General features: G+C 41.9%; 1 protein-coding gene across 6 annotated transcripts in view; it reads left to right on the top strand.

Annotated features, from left to right (window-relative positions):
• Pfas (phosphoribosylformylglycinamidine synthase) overlaps nucleotides 1-12,962 on the top strand; it is a 679,058-nt gene extending 666,096 nt beyond the window's left edge. Inside the window, exons 9-11 of one of the 6 annotated variants that reach the window (XR_010949589.1) lie at nucleotides 8,489-8,678; nucleotides 8,751-8,966; nucleotides 12,649-12,962. Coding sequence is in view for 5 of the 6 variants with exons in the window: in XM_067765956.1 (XP_067622057.1) it covers nucleotides 7,163-7,421 (259 nt within the window). In the remaining variant the exon portion in view is untranslated. Of the gene's footprint in view, nucleotides 1-2,465; nucleotides 2,485-7,128; nucleotides 7,444-8,488; nucleotides 8,679-8,750; nucleotides 8,967-12,648 lie in introns of those variants that run through there. The other 5 variants (XM_067765957.1, XM_067765960.1, XM_067765956.1 and 2 more) reach the window with 5 other exon arrangements.
• The last annotated feature ends 1,619 nt before the right edge of the window (nucleotides 12,963-14,581 follow it).

Genomic DNA, 14,581 nt, shown 5'->3' with positions numbered 1-14,581 from the left:
GCGTAAATTTTAATGTCCAGATTTCCTTTCTTTGCAGTAATAGTTATTGGAGTTAAGAGTCCGAGTGGGTCGAATATTCGGGCTATAGTACCTAACACCTATCGTTTAGTCGCTAACTGTAAAATTGGAAAATTTAAGGCAAATGTAAGCAAGTCGTTATTGGGCTGCCAGTTTAATCCAAGAGTTTTAATGGTTTGGTCTTCGTTGAGCTGACAACTTGAACTAAATGATTGATGTTCCGTGGGAATGGATCAGGCGTATTGCTTGACCACTTCCGTAGTTCCATACCCGCAGATCGGAGAGCTGAAATAAGTTGGTTGAGCATTTGCATTGCTTTAGCGACGTTGTCGCTGACTGAGTACATCGTCTACGTAAATATCCTTCAGTACAATGTCCTCGGCGAGATGGCAATGCTCTTTCTCATCGCGTGCGATTTGGTGAAGAACCCTTATTGCAGTATATGGAGCTGAGGCCGTGCCGAAGGTAACCGTGGTGAGGCAGTATTCTTGCACTTGTCCATCTTTAGCTCGCCAAAGAATTCGTTGGTAATGGACATCATCTGGATGCGTGTCAATGCATCGGTACATCTTTGGATGTCAACTATAAAAACAAATTTGTGTAAACGCCAGTTAAGAATACGTGCAGGTAGGTCATTTTGCAATTGTGGAACAGTGCGCAACAAACCATTTAACGAACGGCCACTTGACGTTTTTGACGAAGCATCATAAACGATTCGAAGTTTAGTGGTGGAGTTATCCATCTTGAGAACTGCGTGATGTGGTAAGACGAAGGAGCTAAACGTAGGCTTATTTTGTTCAGTCAGCGAATAATGTTGTTCTTTGCTGGACGTCGCTGGAATGATTTGGTTACAGTGAAAGTAGTCGTCTATCCCCTCCGTGTAATGAGAACGAAATGTATCGTCGCGCTGAAGTTTACGCTCGAGTTGTAAAAAACGATTTAGTGCGATTTGTCTGGATCGGCCTAAAGTTTGATTAGGATCGTATATTGAAGTCGAATCAGGTACTTTCCATTAGCTTGTCTCACATGAGTTTTGCAAAAAAAAACTCTTCGCACAATTTGTCTTGTCTGATATTGTGTTTTGAGCAGGCGCTTGTTCGCTGTCGTAGAATTTTTGCACAAGCGCTTCTAATTCAATGTAAGTATGATGGCAGCGCACCTTGATAGCAGGAGTAAGTAGTAGTCGGTAGTGAGATTTGCGCAATTATGTCAGCGCCCAGAATGACGTCAATTTTCTTAGGCTGATGTATATAGGGTCTGTCAAAGTGAGATCTTGAATATTTACCATTTCTTGTGGAACACAGCGCCGACTTGGCAGCTCCGTAGTGAAATGAATCAGCACGTAAGCGCTTTCGATGGGAACAGCAAAATTTTCATTGAGGCAAGAATGAATAGTGAAGCTAACTATTAATTTCGACTGGCTCAGGGCCCTGGGACCAACTCCACAGATGTCTGCGGAAGTATGATTACGTTGAAGGCCTAAGCGTTGAACTGCATTTTCATAAATAAGTGTTCCTTCCGAACCTTGATCGATAAGAGCATAAAATGTTGAGGATTGATTTCTTCCGCAGTGAAGCTAAAGCCGTGGCCAAAAGAACCTGTTTGGACAAATTACGAGCGGATGGGTTAGAGTCCATATGAACAGAACTGGCTGCTAAAGTTGCGTGTGCATGAGCACCACGTTTTGTATCTAATGATGGTGTGGATCTAAGCCTTTGGGTTGAAGCCGATGCTGGTGTGAACGGCTGGGCGTATTGAGCTGTTGTTGTTGTCGCTGTATTGGTTTGGGAAGTCCGTGGAAAATGTAACAGGGTGTGGTGACGCTGACCGCATTGTATGCAGTTTTTGTTGCTTGTGAATTGTGATAATGCATGAGACATACTCAAACAGTTGAGACACAGCTTAGTTTTATCGACGATGTTCTTTCTTTCAAAGCAATCTTTGGATAGAAAGGTCGGGCAACTGCGAATTATATGTGCTTGTCCACAAAGAGCCCAAAGATCTTGTGAAGATTGATGGAGTTTAGTGGCAGCGTGGTGTGATTTTACCTTATGTAGCATACGCGCAGATAATTTTGATTTCTGAAGAGGATTATTCTTATTATCATTTGACAGTGGACGTACGGGTGTGGCATTAAAAGTTAACGTGCGGTTTTCGATTGCATCAGTCGTAAAGAGACGATTGCTTAAAAAGTAGTCTCTAATAGTGACTAGAGACGGCTTACTGAATTCAGCTGTAAATCGCTCCCGAGATGGTCGGGCTAGTACCTTAATGGTGCTTGTTACCGGAACGTACCCGATCTGCATCCGGCAAAGGACCAACGAAGTCGATAACGGGGAGTGTCCTTATCGCTACAACAACAACAACAATATTATTTACTTTCTCCTTTTCATTCATACGTATGTGCATTTTTAAATAATAAAAAAACTGTTATATTATCCTAATAGATAGCATCTCTACCGGGGTGCGATTCAGCTCAGAATATGCTAAAACAAGAGGAAACCTACAATTAAATGCAGATTCACGTGTCATTTGCCACGGATTTACCGGTAAACAAGGTACTTTCCGCAACCAACATGCTTTGGAATACGGCACCAAACTGGTTGGATGTATTTCCCAACAAAAGGGTGGAGCTACGCATCTTGGTTTGCCAGTATTTGCTTCGGTAATTTATATTGAGTTGTATTGATTAAAAATTGCAATAGTAGATAATTTAATGTGAATTAAAATTGAATAGGTGGCCGAAGCAAAAAAGACAACTGGTCCGCATGCAACTGTTATTTATGTGCCGCCACCGGGAGCTGCTGCTGCTATCCTAGAAGCATTAGAAGCAGAAATTTCTTTGATTGTTTGCATCACCGAAGGTGTGTCCCAACATGATATGGTTCGCGTTAAGCACGCTCTCTTAGGGCAAAATAAATCGCGTCTAGTCAGGCCCCATTGTCCAGGAATCATCGCACCAGAAACGGTAAGTAAATTGCTTACCATATTAAATATATAAACAACATGTATGAATTTGTTAGTGATAATTTGTTATGCTTTTGTTGATAATCAACTAAATAATACAAATACCAAAGAGGTCGAGGTTCATGTAAATACCAATTGATTTCTTTAATTAGCTTTTGGAGAGCAAAATACATATGTATTTATGCATAGAACTGCATAGAAAGGGAGGAATTAATTAATTATGATCGGTAGATTTACAAGATTTTTGCCATTTTCCCTGCGTCGCCGTGCCATTACATTGCGTTAGGAGAGGACATCAACACCTTATTATCCGCAGTCAGTTAAAATTTTAGTAAATTTTGCTCTTTTCATTATTGATTCAAAACGTGGATAGTTATATATCGAGCATTCCATGGAGAATGGTAAATTTTAGCAGACTTTCGCATTGCGGTCATTATTAATATTCAATCCCTAGAAGGTTTAATGTAGTCATATCAGTAGTTCCCGGACGGTCGGTCTCAATGGTGCTTGTTATAGATTAATAGATAGATAATTTATTGAGGATTGCACAGTGACTTGCACATCTTCTTCACAGCACCTCATCCTACCCGACTTCCTTGATGAACCCTAGCAGTGTTTTTGGCTTGAGGGATTAAATGTGGGAATGCTCTGGCCATGGCGAGCCCATAAACTTAGGCCTACGTCTTGAGATTGCGTCGCATTCTAGGAGGTTATGGTCCGCCGTCTGCTGATCGATCACAAAATCGGCATGTGTTATTCGATAGTATGCCCAGTTTCTGCATACGGCTGTTCAGTCTATAATGCCCTGTAAGAATAGCTCTTGATATTCTTAGGTTATCTTTCGAGAGGGCTATTATTGCCCTGTAGCGACTTGTGCTATAACCTCCCAACAGTAACTTAGATTGTTTTAAACCTGGCGTATTGCTCCAGTGTTCTTCTCTCTTTTTACTCCCTTCTAATAATAAATGCCCCTGTGAGCCAACTGGCAGGAATGGCTCGGGATCGATGGGTCATGCAGTTCCTGCCTCTGTTTCCGGGTTGTCCGCCTGCTGTTGTTGTTGTAGCAGTGCTTCGCCCCATCCAATAGGTGCGACCGATCACAAATTGTCATCAATGTCCTCTAATGGGAGTTCAAGGAAATGTTCTTTTTCAATAGGGGTGCACCTTAATGAGAGCAGTGTTAGAGGCATTGGTTCCACAATACAGCAAAAGAGATGGTTGGTGTCATGTAGGGACACATTACAAGCAGGACATATGTTTTGTATATCGCGGTTGATTCTGGATAGGTAAGAGTTTAACCTCTTACAGTATCCAGATCGAAGATGAGCTAGAGTGACTCACGTTTGCCTAGGGAGAGTGCGTTCCTCTTCTGCAAGTTTAGGGTATTGTTCTTTGAGTACAGGATTCACCGTGCAATTCCTGACATAGAGGTCCGACGCCTATTTTTGGAGTTCACTGAGGACCTGAGCGCAGTATTTTGGCAGGCCTGTAGCTTCTTCCAGTGAGTAGTCTTTAATCTTGGCGACCATATCGGAGACGCGTCGCATGCAATCCGCTGGCCCATTGCTTTGTAAGTGGTAATGAGCGTTTCTTCATCTCTTCCCCAAGTACAGCTAGCAAGAGACTTGAGGGTTTTATTACGGCTCTGGATTTTCGGTACAATTGCGGCTGCATGCTCACCAAAATGTAGATCCTGATCGAACGTCACACCCAAGATTTTGGGGTGTAAGATAGTCGGTAGCGTAGTGCCATTGACGTGGATGTTCAAAACATTTGGGACGTCCATATTGTAAATGGGTCCCCGATGTTTTAGTCGGTGATAATGTCCGGTTTCGCGAGGAGAAAAATTTGGAGAGATTAGGGAGGTAGCCCTTTACTTTATTGCAAAAGCGATCTGTGGGCCTGGGCCTGCGGCCATTATTATGCAGCCATCGGCGTAGGAAACGATAGTAACTGCTTCTGGTGGCGAAGGTAGCTTTGATATGTAGAAGTTAAACAATAGTGGGGATAGGACACCACACTGTGGCACCCCTTCTTTAATTCTTCTTGGTTTTGATGTTGCGTTTCTTAATTGCACCGATGCCTGCCGGCCACCCAGATAATTTGCGGTCCACCTTTTAAGACATGGAGGAAGGGTCTTGCAGTAACGTGCCATGGTTGACCGTATCAAAAGCTTTTGATAGGTCTAGCGCAATGTGTAACCCCATTTAATTTAAATATGTTATTCATAAACACTGATCCTTATATTTTCATTATCATTAAAAAGAGAGGACTGTATGCTCACGACGGGTATTCTAACTGGACACTTCCTTCGACATTTCCTTCTGGCGTCACATGCCTTTAAATTAGGCTTGGTCAGTGATAACAGATGTAGGAAGTGTGGGTTGGAGGAGGAAACAATCGAGCACGTTCTTGCGCTTGCCAGGCTAAGACTCCAGCTATTACGAGTGATACAGCTGTCAGATCTAGGAGCAGCAAGTGGCTTAAGTCCTAGGAAGCTTCTAGTATTTATCAAGAGGACGGAGTTATTTTATAACATAGGTCCTCGTTGTTGATAGGGTTTTCAGCTTGGTCGTTAAAACAACCTTCTGGTAACACTACGGACTCATTCAGTCTAAGTGAGGTCCTCATGGACCGGGCAGTTCTACCTAACCTATATTTTGTTTTGCTTTATACTTTAGAATCAATCAGTTAAGTAAGCGATGTTAGCTAACTGAGCGCATTCAAATGTAGATCCATAAGGAACAGGAAGGCTTTTAAAGAAACCGGATTCGCCGCGGGTATGTGAGGTTGGAGAAGCTATATATTGCGCTGGCAACCCATTGAAAGGGTTGCGCTACACAACCCCTTGAATCAATTTGGTATTTTAGTCACCTCTTACGACAGGCATACCTACCGCGGGAATACTCTAAGCCCCCCAACCCACTGGAGCCAAGAGAAGCATGCGTGCACTTTTGGTGTCCCAAGGCAAGTTCCGTCGTGCCTGGTGCGGCCAGGCAGCAGGGTGCAACAAATGCATCTTTCAGAAGGATACCCTTGATGAGCCTAGAAAATCGGGGAAAATTAGATCAGATGCAGATGCACCAAACGATCATATGATCAACTTGGAGACAAACAAACGTTTATTTTCCTTTCCAAAACGGAACTGGTGCTCGGCATTGCTGCTAAAGAAGGATAGGCGTAGTCATGTCAATTCGTTCCCGAGTTACTCGGGGAAAGCAGTTTTGCAGTACTTTGCCCTTTTCAATTTGAACATCCATTCAAGAACTTCGCATAATGGATTAAATAGTCATCTGCATTTATTTGTTTTTGTAGCACGTCTAATTTACTTCGTAACATCTATCAATTGTCCCTTGTTATAATTTTATGTTCTCTATAAATGCAACACAAAGTATCTTCGGGTACCCCTGCCATCGGAAGATGCCTTGGTATGGTGGAGGTTCACTTGAAGTTACTTTACCAGGTCCTGATTCTGGTTATCTGAAATCTCTTTGAGTCCCTTGTGCCTTTGGCCTCTTTGAAAAGAGCTAAGGTAAAAGTCTATTTGAGGGGTCGACAGCTAATACGCTACCAAAAATAGCAAAAGAGGTGGCAAAAGACGTGTATTGACCTCGAAAACAATAATCCGAAGGCGGAAAAGAAAAATTGTATCTTTGTCTGGAGATATTTGCAGTTGAAGTTGGCGATTTTAATGTGGTTGTTGTAATGTTGTAGTACCCACAAAAAAAATTGTGAACATAAGTGTTTTGCGCGGATATAGATTTGGTCTCCAAACCGGTGTTGGACCCACCCAGGGTAATTTTTTATAAGCGCGGCAAAAGGCCGCCAATGCAGAAAGGTGTTCTGCGCAAAAATACTATAGATATCACCCCCGGTTGCGAAGGGACCCGCGGGTAATTTTTCGGTTTTTCATTAATATCTTTTGAACGAGGTAAAAATTTTATTTTCCGCCTTCGGATTATTAATACTGATGTCAAAACGCGTCGTTTGACATCTCTCTCGATATTTTTGGTAGCGTATTAGGTGTCGACCCCTCAACTAGACTAGTACCAGAGCTAATTGTGAAGCCCTATTTATAGAGCACTTTTCGGGTTATATTAAAAACTTTTAATATATCCTTACTGATATTAGTTTATTTTTCAGTCTAGGTAATTTGATTTTGACGATGTGGGCGTAGCAATATTCCAGCTGTGGCTGTAAGAAAACGTAAATTTGCTCAAACTACAAGAAAACTGCGACAACTATCCCTCGGTTTTTTAGTATCACCTATAAGGCCCTACCAGGCATATTATGGGAAAGGGTCAAGTTCAAAGGCTCAACATCACCTGCAAATCGACTTTGGTAGCACGAATTGGGGCTGCATATATTCCGGTATTATATCTACAACACTCACATCTTTGCAAACTGATGTTAACAACACCACCAGCGCAGGATAATTTGGGCACCAGCAAGACGGAGGTAACTAGTTCACCCACACATTCAAAGCTTTTTTCGCTCTCCACTAACACATTGGCGTTTCTTGCTGTCATCGAAATGACAGCGTCATCTTAATACGACAATTTATTAATTATTCCGGGAAACATTTTATATCGATGAAAAACTATAATTGTGGTAATTAAACTAAAAATCTAGAAAAGTGCTTGTGCTACGGGCTTTTAGGTGTGACGTGTGTTGGCTGTTTAGGCACTTCTAAATTAACCTGGCGCATTAACTAGAGACAGCCAAGTCCTCTTGCCACCAATTGGAATTGGAAGATCCGATTTCCAAAACCAAAAAAAGTAACGTTTTCAAGACAGTGCTACAACCTAAACAAAGGTGGTATAAAAGACGCGTGTCGAGATCCGTTTTTAGAATCTGAAAGTTGTATAGAATCGACGGGATGGCCTAGAAGGTTTCAGGTGGTCATACTAAATCGCTCCCGGGGAGTGTCCTTATCGCTACAACCAAAGCAACATTATTTACTCTCTGCTTTTCATTCTTACGTATGTGTATTTTTAAATAAGGTAATAGTCTAGTTGAGGGGTCGACTGCTAATACGCTACCAAAAATATCGAGTGAGGTCTCAAAAGACGCGATTTCCATGTGGTTGTTGTTGTGTTCATACCCACAAAAAAAATTGTGCATCACCGTGGCGGTAGCCACGGTTATACCACACACCCGGACTTGGCATGGCGTAGCCCAGGGTTATTTTTTATAAGCGCGGCCGAAGGCCGCCAACGCAGAAAGGTGTTCTGCGCAAAAATACTATGGATCCCACCCCCGGTTTCGGAGGTACCCGTGGGTCTTTTTTCGGTTTTTCGTTAATATCTTTTGAACGCGTTAAAATTTTTATTTTCCGCCATCGGATTATTAATACTGATGTCAAGACGCGTCGTTTGACACCTCTCTCGATATTTTTGGTAGCGTATTAGCAGTCGACCCCTCAACTAGACTATTACCTTAAATAATAAAAAAAATGTTGTATTATTCTAATATATATCATCTCTGCCGGGGTGCGATTCAGCTCAGGATATGCCAAAACAACAAGAAACCTACAATTAAATGCATATTCACGTGTCATTTGCCAAGGATTTACCGGTAAACAAGGTACTTTCCACAACCAACATGCTTTGGAATACGGTACAAAATTGGTTGGATGTATTTTCCCAAAAAAGGGTGGAACTACGCATCTTGGTTTGCCAGTATTTGCTTCGGTAATTTATATTGATTTGTATTGATTAAAAATTGCAATAGTAGATAATGTAATGTGAATTAAAATTGAATAGGTAGCCGAAACAAAAAATGCAACTGTTGTTTATGTGCCGCCACCGGGAGCTGCTCCTGCTATCATAGCAGTATTACAAGCACGACATTTCTTTGATTGGTTGCATAATCGAAATTGTGCCCTAACATGATATGGTTCGCGTTAAGCACGCTATGTTAAAGCAAAATAAATCTCGTCTAGTCAGGCCCGATTGTCCAGGATCATCGCACCAGAAAGGGTAAGAAAATTGCCTACCAAAATTAATATATAAACAACATGTATGAATTTGTTAGTGATAATTTGCATTGCTTTTGTTGATAATCAACTGAAGAAGGCAAATACCAAAGAGTTCGAAGTTCATGTAAATACCAATTGATTTCTTTAAATAGCGTTTGGAGAACAAAACCCATATGTATGTATGCATACAACTGCATAGAAAGGGAGGGATTAATTAATTATGATCAGTAGATTTATAGGATTTTTATTATTTTCCCTGCGTCGCCGTTGCCATTACATCGCGTTAAGAGAGGACATCAACACCTTACCCACAACCAGTTAAAATTTTAGTAAATTTTGCTCTTTTCATTACTGATTCAAAACGTGGGAAGTTATATATGTAGCATTCCATGGAGAATGGTAAATTTGAGCAGACTTTCGCATTGCGGTCATTATTAATATTCAATCCCTAGAAGGTTCAAAGTAGTCATATCAATAGGTCCGGAGATGGTCGGGTTAGTACCTCAATGGTGCTTGTTACCGGAACGTAGATAGATAATTTATTGAGGATTGCACAGTGACTTGCACATCTCCTTCACAGCACCTCATCGTAGTCGACTTCTTTGATGAACCCTAACAGAGTTCTTGGCTTCAGGGATTAAATGTGGGAATGCACTGGTGAGCCCATAAACTTAGCCCTACGTTTTGAGATTGCTTCGTATTCTTGGAGGATATGGTCCGCCGTCTGCTGATCGATCACAAAATCGGCTTGTGTTATTCGATAGTATGCCCACTTTCTGCATACGGCTGCTCAGTCTATAATGTCCTGTAAGAATAGCTCTTGGGATTCTTCGGTTATCTTTCGATAGGTCTATTATTGCCCTGTAACGACTTGTGCTATAACTTCCTAACAGTAACTTAGATTTTCTCAAACCTGGCGTATTGCTCCAGTGTTCTTCTCTCTCCCCCCCCCCCTTCTCCTAATAAATGCCCCTGTTAGCCAACTGACAGGAACGGCTCGGGATCGATGGGTCATGAAGTTCCTGCCTCTATTTCCGGGTTGTCCGCCTGCTCTTGTAGCAGTGCTTCGCCCCATCCAATAGGTGCGACAGATCACAAATTGTCATCAATGTCCTCAACGGGAGTCCAAGGAAACAGAACGTTTCAACAGGGGTGGACCATAATGAGAGGAGTGTTAGAGGCTTTGATTCCACAATACAGCTAAAGAGATGGTTGGTGTCATGTGGGGACACATTATAAGCAGGACATATGTTTTGTATGTCGGGGTTGATTCTGGATAGGTAAGAGTTTAACCTGTTACAGTATCCAGATCGAAGTTGGGCTAGAGTGACTCCCGTTTCCTTAGGGAGAGTGCGTTCCTACTCTGCTAGTTTTTTTTTTTAGTACAAGATTCACCGGACAATTCCTGGCATAGAGGTCCGACGCCTGTTTGTGGAGTTCACTCAGGGCCTGCTTGTGTTTTTCAGCTTCATACGGCTGTGTTCTCAGGTGCCGTATTTTCTCATAATGTAATGAGGGCGTGAACAACAAGAAGCCACAAAAGATTTGTAACAGTTACGAGGACGTCGGGTTTTGGGATCAAGCCCAGAGCAACCTGTCCGATGCAACCATCCCTTGCACGTGACACACTGACAAGAGTATAACCGTCCTAAAAAGATTCTTTTCCGGTAAACGCATATATATATATATATATATATATATATATATAAACGTGTATCAATTGTAGCCTCCTTTCGAATTAGGTTTTGTAAAGATCGCCATTGAATATAACATTTAATGTGATCTTCAGTATTTTCGTGTGATGGCAGTTTAGCGTATAGCTTCTTCCATATCTGGAATTTCGAATATTCGCCAGGACAACAAATTTTAGGTCGATTTAAAGTATTGGTGCTTAACAGACGACATGGTAGGCAATAAAAAGCATTGCTACTGGCACTCCACACCAACCAGTGACGCTCCACTTTCTCTCCATTTGGCAAGATTCTGTTTAACAACGAGGTAGGAAATGCCTCGTCATGACAATCACGTGGAAAAATAACAGGGCACTTTTGATGACCTCGACGAATTATTTCGTTGACTTCTTCAGATCGCAAAAACTCATTATCCACGGTACCGATATCGAAGTCGTTTAAATAATCTAGACTTTGATACAGAGTTGGTGGTATTGTTGGAAGGCTTTTTGAAGATGAACCTTCATCAGTGTTACCACGAAAACTTTACGATTTCGGATTCATGTAAACATATATTTTTGTTTGATGTTTTTATTGTCTCCTCACTGTTCGAGGGACCAGGTAAAAAATCATTATCAATATTTGTTGCTTTTGAAATTCGGCTTAAAATTTCCACATGGAACAACTAAAGACTCTCCTGAATTAAAAAAAATGTCTTAGTACCTCTAAATCGCGTGCCCCTCGATAAATACCGGGCCTCCTGAGAAATATCGTGCCCTGCGCTTACCAGGCTAAGGCTCCAGCTATTAGGAGTGATAAAGCTGTCAGATCTAGAAGCAGCAAGTGGCTTAAGTCCTAGGAAGCTTCTAGTATTTGTCAAGAGGACGGAGTTTTTTATAACATAGGTCCTGGTTCTTGATAGGGTTTTCAGCTTGGTCGTTAAAACAAACTTCTGGTAACACTACGGACTCATTCAGTCTATGTGAGATCCTCATGAACCGGCCACTTCAACCTAACCTATATTTTGTGTTTTGGTTTTTACTTTACAATCTACCGGTTAAGTAAGCGATGTCAGCTAACTAAGCGCCTTCAAATGTAGATCCATAAGAAACATGAGGTCGCCAGAGCCTCGGCTGTTAAAGAAACAGGATTCGCCACGGGTAGGTGACGTTGACAATTGGGTTGGAGAGGCTATATATTGCGCTGGCAACCCATTGAAAGGATTGCGCTACAAAACCCCTTGAATCAATTTGGTATTTTAGTCGCCTCTTACGACAGGCATAGCTACCACGGGTATACTCTAAGCCCACTAACCCGCTGGAGCCATGAGAAGCGTGAGTGTACTTTGGGTGTCGCAAGGCAAGTTCCGTCGTGCCTGGTGTTGTTGGGTGAGCGGTCAGGCAAGGCAGCAGGGTACACATGCACCATTAGGGAGGATACCCTCGCTGAGCCCAGACAATCTGGGAAAATTAGATGTACTGCTCAGATCCAGCAAACGAGTATGTTCTGTACTGGCATATGATAAACTTGCAGACAACCAAACGTTTACTTTCCTGTCCAAAAGGGAATTTGTGCTCGGCACTGCTGCTAAAGAAGAATAGACGTAGTCATATCAATTCGTTCCCGGGTTACTCGGGGAAAGCAGTTTTAGCAGTACTTTGCCCATTTCAATTTGCACATCCATTCAAAGAACTTCGCATAATGGATTAAACAGTCATCTGCATTTATTCGTTTTTGTTTTTGTAGCACGCTTAATTTACTATCTATTACCCCAACATCTATCAATTATCCCTTGTTATAATCTTCGGGTACCCCCGCTACCGGAAGATGCCTTGGCATGGTGGAGGTTCACTTGAATTTACTTTACAGGTCCTCATTCTGGTTATCTGAAATCCCCTTGAGTATCTTGTATTTATTAAGCACTTCCGGTTATATTAAAAACTTATTATCTATCCTTACTGATATTCGTTTCTTTTTCATTCTATGTAATTCGATTTGACGATGTGGGCATAGCAATATTCCAGCTGTGGCTGTAAGAAGAACGTACATTTGCTCAAACTACAAGAAAACTGGGACAACTGTCCCTCGGCCTTTTTAGTATCACATATAAGGCCCTACCACGCATATTATGGGAAAGGGTCAAGTTCAAAGGCTCAACATCACCTGCAAATCGACTTTGAAAGCACGAAATGGGGCTGCATATATTCGGGTATTATATCTACAACACTCATATCTATGCAAACTGATACTAACAACACCACCCGCGCAGGAAAAATTGAGCACCATCAGTGTGAGCTTCGAAACTCAAAATGGTTTCAGAAAGCGCACGACTACGAATGAGTTTATGTCTTTACATATGTAGTTTGTACATATAAATATGCAAATATGTAAGGTTTACTAGAAAATTAAGGAAATTATTTGTAAAAACCATTGCATACATAATTTATTCATAATTAAATATTATTTATACAAAAGGGACGCGTTTCATTCATATAAAAAGCGAATTGACGGAAGGTAACCGTTTGGGTAACCGATAGGCCAGTTACCCGTGTTGCTGTTGTTGCATATGTTTTGGTTAGCGATAAAGAAAACATACCTAATGAAGTAACTTAAAAATGTAAATAACATCGAGCGGAGAAGGAATGTCGAAAACACAATAGGTAAGAGTGAGAAAGCGAGTCACACGTATACTATTTTGAGAGAGCGCATGCGTTACCTTTTTCACGACAGCAATGTAAAAGTCATTAAGACGATAATTGGTGACCTAGTTATTGGTAACGATTAAGTAATCGATTAGGTAACGGGTACCTCTCTTGTAGGGCGGCTGGCCATACCTAAAGCTGTAGTCATTGGTGCCATTTGTCGTATCGCTGTAGTCGTATCCCTAACGTAAGCTGTTTATCGTTACGACGGTAAACCAAAAATCAATGGGTTTGCTACGATACGGTTACGAGCTTAGCGGCACCAATAATCGATTGCATTGATTCTCATAAGATTTGTCGAATCAGCTGTTATAAGGTTACCGATAAAGCACCAATGTCTGCAGCTTAAAGAAGTAAATTCAAAATATAAATAAAATCGAGCGAGAAGGAATGTCGAAAACACAATAGGTAAGAGCGAGAAAGCGAGTCAGACCTACACTATTTTGAGAGACATCAATGTAACAGCCCGATCCTGTGCACTTGACAAATTCACCATCTTGCTTATTTGTCAAGTTTGACAATTTATCAAGTAATTGCTATTCTGTGTAAAAAATAAAAAGCTTTTTCGCTGACAAATTGTCAATAAGTCAAACGCACTTGATAATTTAATTTATACGGATAAATTTAAATTAAAATTCTGGTATTGTGCGATCGAGAGAAAATGGAAGAACATTTATTACTTTTGCCTATTATTGTGGGAAGATCCTCCTGGGGTTTTTGGGGGTAATTTCGGAATGGTGTTTGAGACTCTTTCTGGGTCATTTGGGATAGTTTTGGGGACTCCATCGGGTAGTCCCGGCATCATTTAGTGGTCGTACCGGGATGTTTTTGGGGACCAACTCGGGGTCATTTGGGGGATAATCCAGGATGGTTTTGGGGACTCGCTCGGGGTCATTTGGGGGACATTCTGGGATGGTTTCGGGGACTACATCGGGTCTTCCCGGCGTCATTTAGTAGGCGTTCCCGGATGTTTTTGGGGACTTCCTCGAGGTCATTTGGGGGTCACTCCCGGATCTTTTAAGGGACTCCCTCAGGGTAATTTGGGGGACATTCTGGGATGGTTTTGGACTCCCTCGGGGTCGTCTGGGGGACATTCCGGGATGGTTTTGGGGACTCTCTAGGGGTAATTTGTGGAATATTCCGGGATGGTTTCGGGACTCCATCGCGTCGTCCCGACGTCATTTAGTGGTCATTCCGGGATGTTTTTGCGGACTCCCTCGGGGTCATTTGGGGGACATTCTGGG

This window comes from Eurosta solidaginis, chromosome 2 (assembly GCF_040869045.1).
Source record: "Eurosta solidaginis isolate ZX-2024a chromosome 2, ASM4086904v1, whole genome shotgun sequence".
NCBI lineage: Eukaryota > Metazoa > Arthropoda > Insecta > Diptera > Tephritidae > Eurosta > Eurosta solidaginis.
Note: the sequence above shows the minus strand (reverse complement) of the source record. Positions and strands in the feature narration are given on the sequence as shown.